This window comes from Glycine soja, chromosome 12 (assembly GCF_004193775.1).
Source record: "Glycine soja cultivar W05 chromosome 12, ASM419377v2, whole genome shotgun sequence".
NCBI classification, from domain to species: domain Eukaryota; kingdom Viridiplantae; phylum Streptophyta; class Magnoliopsida; order Fabales; family Fabaceae; genus Glycine; species Glycine soja.
Window position 1 is genome coordinate 36,977,596 of NC_041013.1, and position 19,404 is coordinate 36,996,999.

General features: G+C 35.3%; 1 protein-coding gene, 1 long non-coding RNA gene and 1 pseudogene across 3 annotated transcripts; 1 reads left to right on the forward strand and 2 right to left on the reverse strand.

Moving 5' to 3' along the window:
* Positions 1-666: 666 nt before the first annotated feature.
* On the reverse strand, positions 667-2,474 carry LOC114378411 (annotated as a pseudogene).
* Positions 2,475-4,495: 2,021 nt separating this feature from the next.
* Positions 4,496-15,946, reverse strand: LOC114378412. 2 transcript variants are annotated; one of them, XR_003659325.1, is made up of 11 exons: positions 15,634-15,946; positions 15,487-15,562; positions 15,301-15,396; positions 9,435-14,504; positions 8,605-9,333; positions 7,829-8,526; positions 7,656-7,728; positions 7,464-7,559; positions 6,948-7,049; positions 5,349-5,451; positions 4,496-5,197 (listed from the first exon to the last, which is right to left on the reverse strand). It is a non-coding gene; the product is annotated as an uncharacterized LOC114378412 (long non-coding RNA). The 2 variants fall into 2 exon arrangements; XR_003659326.1 differs by lacking the exons at positions 4,496-5,197; positions 5,349-5,451; positions 6,948-7,049 and adding an exon at positions 7,056-7,364.
* A 2,284-nt stretch (positions 15,947-18,230) lies between these two features.
* LOC114378974 (protein MAIN-LIKE 1-like) lies at positions 18,231-18,894 on the forward strand. Its single transcript, XM_028337549.1, has 2 exons — positions 18,231-18,425; positions 18,550-18,894. Exons 1-2 carry the CDS (start codon positions 18,231-18,233, stop codon positions 18,892-18,894), a joined length of 540 nt encoding a protein of 179 aa, XP_028193350.1.
* Positions 18,895-19,404: the final 510 nt, after the last annotated feature.

The following is a 19,404-nucleotide window of genomic DNA, read 5'->3' on the forward strand; positions in this document are numbered from 1 at the left end:
ATATTGTAGCACTTTTTCTAATTGTCACCACTACTAAAAAAAAGGCCTTCTACATCGGTTCTGAGGACCTTTCTACATCAGTTATGACCTGTGGTGGTAGTGGGTGTCGTTGAAAAACCTAGGCCATTCAACATCGGTTGAACGACCTTCTTTAAAGGGCATGGGTTCGAAGACGGGCATGGTGCCAGACCCGTCTTAGAATAGAGATTGTTCTACATCGGTTGTGAAGGGAAAATCGATGTAAAATGGAAGTGTTCTACATCGGTTGTGAAGGGAGAACCAATGTACAATGGGGAGAGTTCTACATCGGTTATGAGGGTGAAACCGGTGTAGAATTGGGAGTGTTTCTACATCGGTTATCAGTAAACCGATGTAGAATGATGATTGTTTCTACATCGGTTATCTTTCAACCGATGTAGAATGGGGCTTTTTTTATATTTTTTTTGCGAAATTTATAAACCCAGGTCAAATTTCAGCTATCAAATTAGTTACTGAATAAGTACACGAAACTACGTTGCTTATATGTAATACAATACAAATATAATGAATGAAGTTCTGAAATTTTCTTAGATCAGCTAAAATATACTTACAATCTTTGCTTGAACTATGCTCCATGTCACTAGCATATATGGTGTGCGACATTGAGAACAATGATTTCACGACCCATGGAGAACAATGATTTCATGGCCCATAGAGAACAATGATTTCATAAGCTTGTACCTATAAAGATCTCATCTCATTAATTGCAAGAAACAATAGTATCAAGCGTGCCTGTAGGTATATATAATATGTAGATTAGGATGTCTTTGTAGAAAATGCCCAAAATAAAACAAACTATGAAAAAAATTCAGCTGCAAATTCTTAACTGGACACAAAACAAACTTGAAGGTGATCATATGCCAAAAATATATGCTAGTAAGCTACTTAGCAATGATATTCCAGGGTATAAAATGAATGTACCTCCATTTAAGCATTACTTCCTTCTGGTAATGTAATCAATCTTGTTTTTGAATCATACACCATTTTAGTTTCACAGCTGAGGCAAAATATAACTTTGGATGGTTAAACTAATGAGGAATCATAATTAATAAATCATATTAGTTTAATGATATGAAAATGAATAGTATGGAGAGACAGGGTGCGGATAGTGCAAGGCTAACTAGTTTTATACTTACTTTTCACATTTGACTTTGTTGGTGGAATCGCCACTTGAAACCGACAGTATAGTCTTAAAGAAAGAGGTATTTTCAGTACCATAGTTTGGACAAGGGCCCTTTAAAGATAAAACTATGTTAGTATATGTATTGGTTCGATATATAAACAGTGTAACAAAAATTTTACCTTTAAAATAAAAAAATCTTGTACAGTTGCCCTTGTGATTGATTGAGCCAGCCACAAATTAAAGGGAATAGCGGCAGACCAAGTTAAAATGAAACTAAAAGGCTCTGGAATATGCATTTAACAAATTCACGACATTAGTTAGAAAAATTAAAGGCGTAATGTACTATTTTCAAATTTCAAAGAAATGATTTCTAGTCTAGGAGATAAATCAATCTGATTTTCCTAGATAAGGTTTCTGCTCACCCTCAGACCGGACATCTCATAGAAAAATCTTGTCTAATAAATAGCAGAAATTCTATACTAAGGTTGCTTACTTCTTTTGGATTTACAACCTAGCTAGCCTCAAGGTTCTTAAAGAAGAGGAATATGGTCAATTGGTCATCATGTACTACAACAACATCTAGACAACACGTTATATTGTGCTTATGATTTTGTTATCAAATGGTAATCCACTTGCATTTTACTCTCTAAACTCTAAAGTGAACTTTGCACTCTAGAGGTTCTTTTTTCTGACTAGAAGATATACTGATATATGAAGAGGGGAAAGGGACATTAGAGGGAAATGTAAGAATGAAACTATTGTCTGTCTGATACTATGCCATTCAAATCAAACTAAATCTAAATAGACAGTTAAAAATGCCAAAACAAGGAAAAACGAGGGAGCATACCTTTATCAGATATGAGATCTCAAATCCAGTCACATCATCAAGGAAGAAGAACCTAACAAATTATAGGGGGGAAATGGAAAAGGCAAAATAAATCGAGATTTAATATATGCAAACAGTACCTTGCACATTACTTGAAGTCATGCATGCATACACAGAAAACAAAGTTACTTACAATCCTAGTGCAACCACAGTCTCTGGGACATTCAGCAAGAACATCTTTAAATAGTCACAGACAGGGCACTGTATACCTATAAAAAGGATGTCAATTAGAAAGCAATAACAAAGTACAATACATAATCTCGGTGACTTACTGCCAAAGTGAAGAGCAAACCTGTAAAACTTGATTTACTGTCAACTTGATAATAGCATAAGAATGAACATACTAACACATACCTTTCTACTACGAAGACTACACCGTGGACCTTCAGCCACAATTTCACTCCCTTCCATCTAGAAAATACAGTATGTGTCATTAAACATTAAAAGGATTTAATAATGGCTCATATAGTACATCCACTCTCGTTGTATACTTCCCATGGCTCATACAACAGATCTCCATTGTAGCTTTGGACTTATATGCCTTGTTCCACTAGTTTTTCTTTCATGTTGTGATCACGGACAACCTAAATCGGATCTGGTAGAATAATTAGGGAAAGAAATATGGATCAGCTAACTAGCATTGAAATGTGAAGAAATATATGTGGAAGTTATTTTGTTCATTATAAAGCAATCCTATTAGTGCCACTTAATTCTCATGTCTCAACTGGTTAAAGCGTCCATCTATAAACTAAATAATTGATTTGAGAAACAAAAGAAAAGTAATAGTGCTAGAATGCTTGAAACAAGTAAAGCATCATAATGTACATGCATTTGTGTGTCAACAGTTAACAAGCAAACATACAAATTTAAATGCATACTTTGTGCCACCTGCTATATAATGATTTTTAATGTGTCATGGCATTTAAAGAATCAATGCATTATTTTTTAGAATTCTCTGACCATCATGCACTCTTCATTTTTTACATAACATAATATCAAACAGAAACACAAAACAAATGAACAAAAATAGTAAGGATGAGAAAACATCTCAAGAAATTGTCACTTAGTGAACATACCATATTGTCTTCTAGGAGTACCTTACCTTGAAGGTCAGCCCTAAACCTCTTCTATATTATCAATAGAAAAAGCCTACTTGCTTCTTCAACTTTTGGAGATCCAAAACATTAAATGACATCAAATATATGACAGGTTCAAAATTGGCTAAAACATTTAAAACAGAAGGTTAAATCTACACTAGGTTGGACAACATAGTTTTTCATTAGAAGCTCAACAGATTTTTTTAGCAAAGGAGTTACAACATAAAGAACATGTACTATTCTGATGTTGTTGTATCTGCAACCATTTAACCTTTTAGGCTTATAGTGAAATATACAAAATAGAAAAAGTGAAAACTTGTGGTTTGACACTAATGGAAGGGTAGCCCTCGAGATTCTGAGCTTGGTGACCCTTCACTACTTTGAGAATGCCCTCTCCATGCATGTTGTAGTTGAGATGCAAACTGCAAGTTCCACAAAATATATTCTATAGATGGCCTATCTGCTGGCTCTTTAATCAGACACCTCACATAAATCTTCATCATTGTCTTCAATGATTGATCCAACCATGCCTTGCGAAATGCTGGATCAACAGCGCTCCTCCTACCCTCTTCATCAGCTCCTAAGCTTGCTTGCAATTGCCTCATTATGCAATTAACAGAAGCAAGGTCATACAATTTTACATGGTTTATATTAAATATGGATAATGAAAACTAACATTATCTTGCAATACGAACATTAATTTATGATGTTGGAGATCCTACATCGACTTATGATAATGTCAAATTAAAGTATGAAAGTTGAGGGCAACTTTTTTTTGTAGTGTTAAGCCCAAATCAAAATTCTAAGATATGGTCTCAGACTATCAAATAATTTCTTGATCATTTAGGCATTTACTTCGATACCACGAGGATGCAAATATGGATACGAAGATTGCTTAATCCAATATCCTTATCCATTTGTATTTCCTGTAATTCTATCTTATATTTTCCTGCTTGGAGTGTGTGGAAAAGTTTTTTGACATTTAATTAGTTAATTAATCTCTTTGGTGATAATATGTCCATATATAATAAATTAGTTTTGTATTGTGACTGCATGATCAAATTAGTTTTGTGATGCAGTCTATTGTACCAGTCAATGAGAGGAAATAAAACCACTGATTTTGTATGAACTTAGTTCTAAAGCAATATTCCTCTATATGCAAGATAATTTGAGACATTGTAGCATACCTTCCCATAAGAATCTTCACCCATTAAAGAAGTTGTGTCAAAATAGTTGTAGCTGATTCAATCTCTTCCAATGAGAAACTTCGATAAGTTGGCAGGCCAACTGCTCCCAAGTTCTTTGTTTGAGATATATACCCTTTTAAGTACAGGAAAAAGACATGTTTGTCAATCTATATTTAATATGGAATTATACTGAGAAATATATGAATGACTTATTATTCTTCCCATATGATCCTGTCCAGAAATATTTTTCAATCATTTTTGGACTTCATTAATAAAGAAGGATTCTAATAAATTGTTTAGTTGCAAATAAACTTATGTTTCTTTTATCAAATTTAAACAAATATGATGTCCTTGTATGTACAGTTTAGAAATGGGAAACTGTTTCCATTCAGGTATTAAAATTTAATATATTAAAGCAACTTTTGTCGATCAATTAGGTACAGAACTGTTGCAACAAGCTAGAGATAGAATGCAAACTTATAATTCCAAGAAGGTAAGTTCCTACTACTAACTCCCATACTTTTCTTGTTTTAGTGATCATTAACTTCAATATTTAATTTTTCTTTGGCTACAAAAGAAAAATCCCATTCTTAATAGTTATAATGCTGGCTACATATTAATTAGACTTGTAGATATCTGAGAATTTTCTGAATGTTCTGCATGTTGTGGATGAAGAAATGTATAAAATTGGACAAGGTAGTTTGATCATGCACCGGCTAGATATTTTAATATTGACAACCCCATCGAAGTTTAGTTGAAGATAATTAGAGTTGTGTGTTGAAATGTAGTCCTTCCCCATTTTTGTTGACTATAAGAGGTCCAATCTCAACAACTGCACCGTACCCAATATAGGAGCATCTGGGTCCTTCCAAGCAAACAAATTAATCAAATGAAATGATATCAAGATAATAGGATCTCTAATCTAGCTATAACCTTACTTGTAAAGTGGAAAACTATGTAATAATATCATAATGGTGGTTGACGTGTGACAGGCTTGATAGCAAACAATCACATACCTCCATTGAGCCAGAAAAGGAGAGGCTTCTTTGATGGTTCAAATTCAGTTTCATATAAGTAGAGTTGCGGCAGAGTGAAGGACCAAGGTATGACAAGTGATAACTGCTAAATAATAGTGAATTAATAGTGGAAAATCGGTCTAAAATTAACTTAGAATTAATTATTTAGCAGTTATTTATGCTTTAATTTGGAAAGATTTAATTAATTTCAAATTTTGATTGCAGATGTGAAAAAGGGAGGTACAACAAGAAAAAAGGAGCAGAAATAAAGGAAAAAAGAAGAAAATCAGAAAAAGCCCAAGCCCAAGTTTGCACCTATAAATAAGAGGGTCAACCTAGGAAAACAAACACACTTCCTGAGAGCTCAGTTTTCAGACCTCTGGCACTCAGTTCTCTCATTGTCCTTCCCTTTTCTTATATTCTTATTATCTTTCTTTCACCCCCTTCTCATTGTAAAGCCCTCATGACTATGAGTGGCTAAACCCCCTAGCTAGGGCCTGGCAGGCCTAAAAAGCCAATGATGTATGGAGCATTTCAAGAGTTATCAATAAAAAGAGGAATTCCCTCCAGGTTCTATATTTATTTACCGTTCTTTCTTTTTACATCTTGTATCTCTGAACTTGCTTTCTGTTAGGGTTTAGTCCACTTGGGAGAGGGTAAAGCCTAATTAGGGGTAAGGAATGAATACTTGAATCTGTTTTAAGGGTTAGGCCACTCGGGAGAGGGTAACGCTTAAGAGAACACTAAAAGGAAGAAATTATCAGGTTATCTTTTAGAGGGTTTTTCTTCCAGTTTCTTTTATCTGCTTTTCTTTCTTGCTTATTCTGCATCTCGGACTTTGTTTTCTGTTAGTCTTTAGGCCACTCGGGAAAGGGTAAAGCCTAATTAGGGATAAGGAATGAATGCGTGAATCGGTTTTAAGGGTTAGGCCACTCGGGAGAGGGTAACGCTTAATAGAACAATAAAAGAAAGAAATCATTGGGTTAGCATGACTTAATGCCTCAATGCCCATGCTTTAGCAAACATCTAGAATGTAATCTTAAAGCATCTTAGTTATTGAGTCTTCGCAAAGGGCACTTGGAAGATAGGTAATTAGGGTAGGCTTGTCATCATGAGACATCAGGGGCAAGTAGATGGATAGATGTGGGACAGAATTAGTTCACTGGTATTGATAACAGACAAATCCAGAATCCATATATCTAGGCTAATTAGACTTGTCAGGTTTTAGCGATTTTAATATATAGATTTTATTCCCTATTTTTTATTGTTGGTTTTTCTTAGAAGTAGTTATTCCTTATTTTACTGTTGGGTTTTAGGAGTAAGTATTTAGATTTAGTAGATTTAGATTTTATTTATTTGAATTTTGTAGAAGTAGTTATCTTTATCGCAATTTAAATATTTTATCTTCTATTTTTATCTTTTAATCTTATCTTTAAATCTTTTATCTTATCTTATCTATTATCTTTATCTTTTATTTTAAATTTTAAATTTCTTATCCCTTGCTAGATTTAGATTATATTTACTAAATTTACAATTTACAAACTGAAAAGTACTTCACATAAGTGCAACAAAATCTCTGTGGTACGACATTTGGCTTACCGATAAATTATTACTACGAGCGATTTGGTACACTTGCCAAAGAGCTAACAAGAAGGTTGCGGCGGAGTGAAGGACCCAAGAAGGAAGATGTTGAACGCTGACCTGCATACAATTAGAGTTGCACAACAAAAACACTAATCCTATATTGGGACCAATACAAAACGCAACCCAAAATCAGTGCATAGTAATAACGTAAACAAGTCACATAATCATGTAACGATGTTGAATTAAAAGTCATGACCAGACATAATGATGTGTCTTAATGAATGAAAATTTTACAAAGGTGCTTAATGTTCCTATGTCATCTAAATTTTTCTAATTTACATCCATTTTCCAACTTGTAGAAAATAGGCTGCCCATTTCTTGCGTAGTATTATGATGGTGTCAGTGTCTAATGGTGTTCCATCAGAAAAAAAACTACAAAGGGGAAGAAAATTAAATTTAGTTAGTACATCAACCATTTAGGTACGATTTCATACTACAAAAATTCATTTGTTAGTCTAATAGAGGACATACGTTGTGGAGTTCATTTTTCAAACCGCCGCTGACGATGCACCACATCCAATGCATCACATAATATCCACACTCATATGCTCCGGGTTGTACATGGCTCTACATGCAATATAAGCGCTCAATAAATGCTGGGTCATTCCAATTGAAACATCATTCTTTTTTCAAATTTTCAAAAATATAGGGATTACGACATACCTTAGCCTCAATCCATTGAGGTGGAGGTGCATTGTCCTTGCCTTGGAAATTACTGCATATTATCTTCATTGCACTAAGTTTGAAAATAACAAAAGACGTAGTTAACATGTAATGTTTTGACTAGTAAACTATAACTAATGACCAATGCTAAATTGAATAAGGTTGCAAAGTACTTGTTCACTGCAAACTTAATGTGAACATCAGGCTTTCTCCATACAGAACAGAACCATACTACAATGTTCTCTCATGGACATAACACAAGAAGTTGCCAATGTGCCCTGAAGTCAACAACATGAAATTCACCATCAAACTAATGCAAACACATTGATAACAACCATATGAATAGACTTATTGATTGAAGTAAGGTCCTAAGTAGACTTGTCGATGTGATTCCTTGACCCACGTTTCTATATACAGTTGACATTCTTCACGCGTGTCCTTTGTGCAGCGTATAGACTGGGGCTCAAGGAAACCATACACTAGAGCAAAACCAATGCTTGTACTCCAATCATTCATAAACTTGTTTTAAACACAATCAACAATATTCTTAGACAAATATGGAGTGGACAATACCATATGACAACCATCACAAAATATGATTTACTTACATCATCCACAATTGCAGTATAGATATGTTTAAACATTTGTCACCTAAAATTATTTCAATCACATCTGCATGTGTGATGAAAAAACCATTTGTGGAATTAGGTAACCCAAATTTTGCCTCGTCCCATGCCAACTCCATTGGCTTTGTGTAAACCACATACGACTTCTTAACCAATTCTCCCAGCGGGTCATCTGTGGCCACAGATGTGAACCTGTTCGGCTCTCCAACAAAGTTCAATGGAGGCTTATCGGGTCCCACGACCACCTATGATAATATAAATTAGTGTACATGTAATTATGCATGTCAACAAATAGAACAAATTCATAGGAGAAAAAAACTAACCTCATTAGTTACTTTTCTCACAAGATGTGTTGGCCATGCGACGAATGTGCCAATGGCCTGCTGAAGAATCCGAACCTCTGATGTAGGAAAAGGGACCTCAGTGTGATGAACATTCACCTTAACAACGTCATTTGCATAACGAACATTGTGTATGGTGGATGAATTCTCAAACACTTTTCCCAAGCTCGCAAGCACAGTATTTTCCCTAATAACTACGAACAAGCCCATCAAATCGTCATCAACATTCAAAACCTCTTTAAGTAATCCACTTCCGTCAAGTCCAGCACAGCTACCCTTTGTGCTGACACGCGCAAGTAGAGCTTGTATTTCTAGCACCTCAATGGGGGCTGACCGGTGTGATGCAATATGAGATAACTCTATTTTCAGTGCTTGCTTTAACTCTTGCTTCATTATCTCCATATTTTGCCACTATTTTTCTTCAACTGCCCTCATCCAAGCCTCTTGCTGCTGCTTGTGTTCTTCTTGTACCTCCTTTCTTATCTCATCCTTAATTCCACCGATGATTTCAGCCAACTGTTGTTGGCTGATCGATGGTGAGGATGTTCTAGAAGCACGTGAGGCTTGGCCAAAGTATTGGCTTATTGTGACACTTGTCCCTGCGACGCGAACACGACCTGGATGCTCAGGTCGGCCAAGGGCCATGTTCAGTATGTCCTATCGCCCATGCAGAACAAAACTCCCCTATGTTGCTTGTTCCTGTAATGAATCCTGCATGGATATACGATTGTCAAATTTGAATAAAATAAAGTTGACTAGGTTAGCTAACTATTATTTCGCAATGACAATAAACAAAGAATACATGAACTCACAATTTTGTCTTCAATTTGGTGTACCACTTCAGACGTCATTTCGCTATACCGCTTTGTGCGGGCGATCTTCCACTTCAAGTGTCTTACCACTGGGGATGGTGGGTCGACGTTTAGTGTTGGTTTTTCAGTAAATTAATCTTCCTCATATTGACGCTTGCTATTCTCCTCCTTAAGTTTCTTGTCAAGCAGTTCATACTTTTATGGCAGGAGATTTATGTCACATAAGGAATGTTGAAAATTGTTAAATGTTGCATGGATTAATGAAGAAGGTTACAAGTTTGGGTTATAATTGTAATACCTGAGTAGGATTGAACCATAGTTAATAGTTTAATTTCATATTTTTAAGGAAAAACCACAGTTTGCCATTCAATATCACAAAATTTCTCCGCTTCATCACTTTCCTACTTCGATCAAGTCAGAACAAAGTTAACCACAATGGAGCAGGCTGTCAAGACAGCAGGAATGAAGATAAAATCTTTCAAGGATGAGGATACAAGGATTTCAATATGGAACATTGCTGGTCAGCATAATTTTTTATCCCTCCATGATCTTATGTTCGCAGGGCATGGAAGTGCCTCATTTTTCATCATCATATCAAGCTTATTCAGAAAACCATGCAACAAAGAACAAAAAAGTTCAATTGAAATTGAAGAAGACCTGCAATATTGGCTCAGGTTCATTGTTTCCAACTTTAAAAGGGCAATACAATAGATTAAGTTCCAATAATGATCTGTTAGTCAGGTTATTGGATTCTCAAAATCTTTATGAACTTCGAAGATGGTTGACAATGAAAATTTTGGTGGAAAGGGGAAGAAAAATGACAAACGGATTAAGAAACCAGCAAATGTTGGTGCTGGATGGGAGAAATACAGTCCTGCGTACTCCCAGCTAGTCAAAAAATTGACAAGTTTCCAGTTCAACCTACTCGAATAGTGGTATTGAAGCCTAGCCCTGGGAAGACACATGAGATTAACGTAGTGGCTTAAGGTCACTCATTAACGCCCTCTAAATTTCCCACCACCTCTCAGTCCCTTGTGTCTCTCTCCCCTTGCAAAGGAAGGGAAAGAATGGAAATTGTTGTTTCTCTTTCCTATTTTTTATCTGTACCAATATTTTTCCATGTAACTTAGTCTGTGCCTTCTCTACCTAACTAATAAAATTAGTCCCTTGAAACTTATGGTACTATAGATATGCTTGCATGAGTTGGAGGATGCATGGTTTACTGTTACGTGTCATTGGATCATGTCGTAGTAGATTCTATTTAAGCAAAATCTATTTAGTTGAGCAATTGTTTTGGATTTTTTGCTACTGCTGGAATGGTGAAACAAATGAAAACTTTACCTGGTTATGAAGGTCATTGGATTCTAATTGCTACTTGATAAATAATAGAAATAGCTTTTCTCAGTCATCATTAGTAGTACAACACAGTACAACCTATTTGATTTGTTGTTATTGCAGATTACGAAATGTCCTAGGATCATATAAGTAAAATGTTATATCTTTACAGAAAATTGGTAAATAAATAGACTGGAGGTTTCTGAGAGTTGTGTTTTGTTTTTACAGCCTAGATTGACTCTGTGAAAGCCCATGGTGCCTGGGATTTCAAGTGAAAACCAAGGTCAGCCCAGTCCAATTTCTCTCACCTTATCATTGCTATTTCAGTAAGTTCCTTTTTGATATTTCTTGTGTTCTTTACTGTTTTATTACCTGATTGTGAATTTTTTTTGTAGGATCACGACTGTCTCTAAAGTCTAATTTAATTGATAAATGACCACCTATAGAATCAATAGCTCGGACCCTCTCATGGGACGATTCTTGTGCAGAGGTGGCAAGTCCATACCCTTTGAAGCCCTCATTGGCATCCTTAGACCCTAAGGTAGAGGATCAAGACTGGTTCGTCTTTGTTGACAAACTACTATCAATTGCTGGAGTTGATGATCAAGTGCAAACTGACTCATTTTACGCAAGATGACATTCCCTTAAAAGCCCATTGGATCCATCATTGAGGGACAAATATGCCAATCTCGACGACACGGAGCCTCAACAGCTCCACCAGGCCAAGCGAAGGCAGAAGAGGTCTAATCAAAAGCTTGTATTTGATTCTGTCAATATTGCCCTAATAGAAATTACTGGTTATGTATCAGAGAAGAATTACTTGATGGGTAGCTTGTGCAGTGGGAGCCACAGCAGGGTCCAACTCCCAGAAGCTGCACCTCCTCCCCCACTGGTGGACCTCATTGTGGCCCAGATGAAGGAGTTAATATCTAGCGCAATGAGGTCTATTTGGGTGGATTGTGGGGACAGTAATAGCCCTGCTCTGCTATGCTCCACTGCCTCCATCTCAAATTGCTAACGAGGATCGATCCATCAAACTAGGGGACTTAAACACCCACGTTTTTGGTTTTAGCCCCCACTTCAATGCAAAATCCATGTTTTATCCTATCAAAACTATTTTTTTTAAGTAACACATGTATCTTTTTTTGAGACTAAAATTATAGTTTATCTTTTACCACTGTCGAATAGTATATAAATGAGTATTTTGAAACTATAATTAACTTTTTCATAATAAATATCTTTACTTCCCTCTTATGATGGAAACAAGTAAGAATTTGATGAGGATTGTAAGTAACATCATTTTGGTTCCCACTTAAATAAGGCTGTTATGGTGTATATCGTGTTTCATACTCCTCCAGACCGTGAACAGAGAACACAAGCTCAACCTTGGGGGACCACCACTCCACTAATTCAAGTGGGGCTTTGAAATGCTATTTAGGCTAGAAAGATTCTCACCAGGTCTAAAATAAAGAACATCCTAATCTAAAAAAGGTTTTCTATAAATTTTGCTAGTTCAATTAACTAGTGTAAATTCGTGAGTTAACTTAGTAATTAAAATAGATGTTTGTAAATGGCCTACATTAGTGTGTAGTATCTTTGTCATCAAGGTTGTTGGTGTATACCCCCTCCCAATCCCTAGTTTCAAATAAAAACATAATTAACCCCTTACCACAATTTTTAAAAAAATAGACAATGAACATGTCATGTATAGATTAATCTAAATTATATGGTGTAGGACCACCTAATAATTTTCAATTTACAAGAAAAAAGTAACAATGTTTCATTTCATGTCATGTATAGATTAATCTAAATTATATGGTGTAGGACCACCTAATAATTTCTCTAATTTGAAGAGAACAAAAACCACTCAGCCTAGCATTACCAGTCACTAAATAACAAGATTTTTCAAGTTTTTTTCTTTCTGGTTGAACCATATCACTATAGCTATGTTTGTTTTTCCGTCTAAAACTCCGTTCAACGCCAATCCAACCTTTTTCCCAATTATTAGTCACATTGAACTGCATTGGAAAATGGACAAACGTTAAAACAAACACACCCTATATGATTAATTTAGTTAACAATGTAGAACCACTTCCATCTAGCTAGCAAGTAGCAGTTGTCTCACTACACGGTAATCAAGTAGGAACTTGAACAAAAAATTGACTTCATTCATGACTATAACTGATGAAGTGGTTACTAATTTGTAACTGTGTTATCCACGTAGTACACCTCATGAATGAACCCTGCACTCTCAGAAAATGTTAAGATCATTAGGTATTCCACCTTCTTTACATTGCTGTTAACATTTTTTGTAAAGTGATATTTCCACTGTGAGAATTTTCTTAGAATTTTCAGCATCCACAATTTTATTAGTACTTTTTGTTGACTTTATAGTATACATCTAATACACAACTTCCATGGCATTCTTCTCTCTCTTTCCTTCATTTATCTCACTCATATGTAACGTTGCTTCTCCATTTCTTGCTTCTCCATTTTCAGTTATTCACCATAATTTTTTAGAGTAAAATCGATTTTACTTGGTATCCAAATATGCACTAAATGAATACCTTTATGATATGACTGATACAGTACACCAGTGCTAAATTACAAAAACTTATATATAGTAGCTACATTGTCCAATCAGCTTGCCCTATTTGGCCTAATAGTTGTCTCCGATCTTGTCATTAGGGAAAAACCTAAATCACTCTGTTCTGTTTTATATTTTGTGTTCCAAACTATAATAGAAGAGATCTTGCATGTGCAAATTATGAGGGATATTGTGTGTGGAAGTTTTAGGTTTTATATTTTTAAAATACATCAAACGTATATGCAATACAGTAGAATACAATACAAGGAAATTGTTGATTGGTTTATTTGTAGTACTATATAACTTTCTATCTACTTGACTTACAATCTTTTTTATTTCTTCTTCTAGCTATATCTTAATGTAAGATTCTCCTACTCCTCTACAAATCATCGACCGTACTAACCAAAATTAAAGGTCCTAGAACAAGTCACAAGTTGAAACAAGTTTTTTCTTTCTTTTCTCTCCTTAGTCATTACCTCTTCTCAAATCCCTTAGGCATTTATCACTCTCTAATTAAGGTTGGCACCAACCATGACATCCCAACAAGGCCTGATCTTAACACTGTGAATTTGGTGCTCTCACAGTTTCCACAAGCACACCTTGCTAAGGCAAGAACAGTAGCTGATAGTGATCACGAAGAGCTAGATCGATTCATTGTTGAGATAGAGGATGCAGCAGATAAAGAATATGAAGTTGAAGAGGCAAAAGAAAAAAAAATTTGGAAGAATTAGATACTGGAACAAAGAAGAATTTGGTGGAAGATACAGAACATCATATGCTTCTAGAAATGATGACCATGATGTTGAGGCTAGAGGCTTAAGGGTTTGGAATAATTTTTCTGTTGCAAAATAGCATAGATTTCAATGACTACCATGCATGTACTCTATCCTTTGATACCATTAACAGAGAAACATGATTTCTGTTTCATATATTATAAAATGTTATGTTAAACACAAAATTTGGGGAAAAAAAGTTCAGTCTAATAATTTCCTAAATGCTAAGAATGTAACCCCAACCAAGGACCACACACACTTGCTAATAATTTAATTACAAAAAACCAAAAAATTGTTGAGATTGTGAAATGAGTCATACCTTAACAAAAGCACTACGAATAATCTTAAGCAAACGAAGTTGATGATGTGATCCCTCTGCAATTACAACAATAGATAAGACAAAAAGCACGACACTATAAACACAATAAAACAAGCAACTAAGTGAACTTCTTTGACTACTATGAAGATCATGTCTCATTCAGAAATATGTGTGATTAATGGAACTCCCTATACATGTTGTAACTCATTTGTGAAGCATGTTCTTGAACTTGTTTTCTAAATCTACATTTTCTTTCTATTATTTTAAATGTTGATTGAGTTTTAGCCACAAGTTAACCTGCATATGCTGCTTGGCTGATGAAATCAATTGGCAAGGATTATGACAATATTATGGAGCACGAATCTAATAGGCAGCTAATTCCTCCAAGTTCTCCTGCTAAAAGCAACATACTTGGAGCCCCAAGGTCAAATCCAGGAATACGAATTGAATACCAGGTGAAAGTTCCTTCCATGATATTTTAATCAAAACGGCTTAAACTTATAATGAATACTGCTGATTCAAAACTTGTACATGATGATAAATCATATAATAAAGGGAACAAGCATATTAGTAAAACAAAACACAAGAAAGGTAAGCTTGATGACATTTCACCAAGTGGGACACAAACTGCTAAAAGGAAACCATATGTGCAATTGTTCTTACAACTAACACGCCAGTAAGAGCACCAAAGAAGCTAAAATCTAATTTTTACACATAAACCATTAAAGTTGATACTGAATATACTAATAATATTTTACTAAGCCAGTCAAACATAAAGTACACTTAAATAGGTTTGGATTAACAGTTAAACTAGAACTAAAAAGTAACAAAATAATACCCAGAGGTACTTACAGTGAGCTTACTCAGTCCTTCAAATCCTTCCAAGCTTTCTAACTTGTTTTCTACTATGGATACCCAGTTGCGGTTAACAAATGCTCTTAACCCCTGCTGCAGCAGCGTGCAAATCAAATCAATCAACATAATTTATGATTATACTTTTAAAAATTGAAATCATTTTTTTAAAAAACGAAAAACTACCTGAAGTGGAGTCAGATTGTTGAGTGTGAGGTGAAGGTTTACGAACTCTACGAAATTGGCCAACCACGTTATCTGCCTAATTTCCAAAGTTTGAAAAGTATTTTTGTTGGTTAAAATTGTAAAAGGGGTATTTTACTAGAAGCTAACCTCGAAAAGACCTTTGTTAGTGGTAACGCAAGTTACATCAGCGACATGGATGAGAGCTCAGGCAGAAGACGACACAATGCACAAACCTCTCGGGATGAGGAGCGCGAAGCACGACAAAGGGAAGAAGGTGTGACACAGGAGAGAAGCTACTGCTAGGGCAAGCGCTAGCACTGTGTCAATGGGAGATTTCGAAGTGATGATCGAATCAGCCTGCAGGCGCGAATGCAAAAGGAACACTCATGTGTGTGGCTCGTGCAGGCACTCTTGTTGTACAACGACAATTATTGGGACAAGACCACCTTTGTATGTTTATCGATAACATACAAAGGCGGTTTACTAATGACACTGTAGTAGAAGGAAGGGTGTAAATTATGAAAACACCCATCGCGCCGTAACTACAAAGACGGGTGTCCACGATCGACGTAGTTACTTTCGCTTTATTTACAAAAATGCCATCAAGGCATATTCTAAGGCGGTTATAGGGAACCGCCTTAGAATGTTTGTCATAAAGAAAGGATATTTTAGTAGTGAACTCTGGGTGTTATAATGTTCAAAAATGACCTCGGCAATCCAATGCAAAGCCACATACATTTAAATACTTGGTCTCATTTTGTTAGTTGGGTCCGAGTCACTTGGTCTCATTTGATCACTTTCTGTGGAAGACTTTTGGAAGAACTGCAAATTCAAATCATAATCCTTCAACATAGCCACACCAAGATAATGTTAGCTGCAACTATAAACAAAAATCAGGGTGAACTAGTACGTTTTAAAGGTAAGTTATTATTCCATCTGGTCCAATAAGGTATCATTTTTAAGAAAAATTGGTGATGTTTTTTATAAGACACTTTACAGTCTCTATGTAATATTTAATTATTTTGCATTGGTTGTCCTTATTAAATACTTTAAGTATTTGTGTTTTTTATTGATAGTGGTGCATAGTAAGACTTTAATATTTTCACATTACCAATAACAAGTTAGTGATTATTAATAAGGTTAAAATATGTTTTTCGTTCTCGCAAAATATTCAAAATTCATTTTTAGTCCTTATAAAAAATTGTCTATTTTCGTCCTCGCAAAATAAAAATGTGTAACTTTTTGACCAGAAGCTAAGTTTGGACGAATCCAAACCTAGGTGAAATTTTTTAAACTGAAATTTTCAAATATAATTTTTGGAGGTTAAAAACCACCATAAATTACATTAAAAAAAACAAAACATTATTTATGATGATTAAAAACCTTCACTGCAAAAAAAAAAATGCAAAAATAGAACCCCACTTCTCATATCCAGAAAGAAAAACACAAGCATAATAAAAAAATTGAAAGACAAAAAGATTAAATTTATTAAAACCAGTTTTGAGCACAAGATGCGCCAAAGACGGATCAAAACCAAGGTTACAAAATGTTGAAACAATTGCAATAAACATAGCACAGGAGCCCAACACACAAAACAATACAAATGTGCAGTGGGTCATCCATTTTCACCTTTGAAGCCAAGCCAATGAAATATTATATCATGGGTGTTGCTAGTTGCACCTAGCATTATTGCTGGAGCACCCAGAATTTTAAGTGAATGGGCAAAAATGCCCTTCATTTAAAATATAAAAGTTGTACACCCAACACTCCACTGTTCATGTTATCCGTACGTTCTTCTTTGCTGCGCCGTTTGCTTGTTTTCGCGGTGACGTTCGAGCTTCTTCTCCTCCCGACGTTGTTTGCTTTCGTTGGAGGTTCGTTTGCCACACATTAGGTGGTTTGTTGTCGGCATTAAGGACCTGCAGCTCTGTTTTGCTCTTCCACCGTCGAGGTAAGCTTCTCATCTCCGTTAATGGCTGCATTTTCGTATTTCATTTTCTGTGTTCGTATGGATCAACATGATCCGTAAGTGTTATATGATCCGTATAACGCATACAGATCAACTTGATCCGTATGACCCTTTTTAATTAAAAATAAAAAATAGGTATTTATGTTTTGAAAAATGTTTTTAAATAGGTATTTTATTTGTTAGTTTTGTTTTAAAAATAGGTATTGTTTGTGTTTTAAATAATAATATGTATGATTGCATGGTGTTATGAAATAGTTTTAAATTGTAATAGTAAATATATGAATTTTGTAGTTGTTTATGTTTATTTTATTTCAATGAAAATAGTCATATATTATTTAATTATGTAGTTGTTATTTTGTTTATGAATTTTGTGTTTTTAATTATGTAGGCATATATGGTGTTATGAAATAGTTTTAAATGGTGTTATTTTATTTCAATGAAAAATAGTCATATATTATTTAATTATGTAGTTGTTATTTTATTTACGAATTTGGTGTTTTAATTATGTAGTCATATATGTTGTTATGAAATAGTTATAAATGGTTTTATTTTATTTCAATGAAAAATAGTCATATATTATTTGTAGCTATAAATTTTGTAGTTGTTTATGTTTATTTTAATAGTAAATATTGAATTTGACCAAAAAATGCATGTATGTCAAAATGTGCAGATTATGGTTAAAACTAGAGGGTTAGGTCGTGCCTTAGGTAGGGTTATAGGTAGAGCCCTAGGGAGAGAGGATCATCATGATTCAGATGATGTTCCCCAGCGCTGAATGCCTACAACATCCACACATAGGCAACGGGAAGTTGCCCCTGTTGCTGAGGATGATTTTGTGCTTACTAAAGATGTACATGCACATGCTGAAGAAGCTATTGATGATGCTGAGGGATTTCCAGGTGGGCCGCGTGACCTATCAGTGTTGACTGACTATGGTGACCATGTTGCAGTCATCGTATGGAATGATGAGGTATTTAAAATTTTAAATTAAACTTATTTGGTAAGTATTGTTATTATTTAAATTTGTCATAATTTTAATTATTATTTTTATAAGTTGTCGATTTTTTTTTTTGTAGGAACGTCCTGAATTGAAGTTATCCTCCCATGGAAGGAAGGTTCTGAAATTTGGGAGGCCTGCTCCAGAAATTGAAGGGCTAGTCGCTATCACAGGATTAAGTCCTTTGATCGCATGTTCAGTAGACACTGGCGATCGAGGACTTATATCCACTTTTGTCGAGAGGTGGCATAAGGAAACTAGCAGTTTTCATCTTCCTGTTGGAGAGCTGACCATCACCCTAGATGATGTGGTGTCTCTGCTTCATCTTCCAATTATTGGCGCATTCCACAGTTTTGAGCCCCTGCATGTCGACGAAGCGGTCTTGATGTTGGTGGAGTTACTTGAAGTCTCTAGAGAGGAAGCTAGAGCTGAGACAACATAATGTCATGGGGCATACGTATGCCTATCGTGGCTATGAGATATTTATCAGAGTAGATGTGAGGCCAGACATTGGACTGTTGCAGCTCATGCCTATTTGCTGCATTTGTTAGGTTGCACTCTTTTTGCTAACAAGAGTGCAACACATGTTCATGTTGTTTTTTTAGACGTTTTTCGAGACTTTAGTCAGAGTGGAGCTATGCATAGAGAGCTTTCGCCCTAGTGCATATGTATGATCATTTGAATGATGCTTGTAAGAGTGGCGGCCGATAGCTTTCTGGTTACATCACCCTATTACAGGTAATTAATATGTTTTTAATATGTTAATTTGGACTATGTTATTAATATGATTGTTGGATGCCTTACGGTGAGCACCATGCAGTGCAGGAATTTGATTTGATTTCATGCTTTTCAGGTCATCTACGATGGGGTCCCATTGTCGTCAGACACCGACCAGAGAGGGTGGTGCGGCAATTTGGATATGTTCAGACCTTCCTCCATTAACTACGGGTTC

What these genes read in the sequence shown, in the direction of transcription:
- LOC114378974 (XM_028337549.1), top strand. Translation starts at nt 18,231, where the DNA reads ATGCCTACAACATCCACACATAGGCAACGGGAAGTTGCCCCTGTTGCT. An exon ending in TCATCGTATGGAATGATGAG is followed by an intron (nt 18,426 to 18,549) that starts GTATTTAAAATT and finishes CCTGAATTGAAG; the next exon opens with TTATCCTCCCATGGAAGGAA.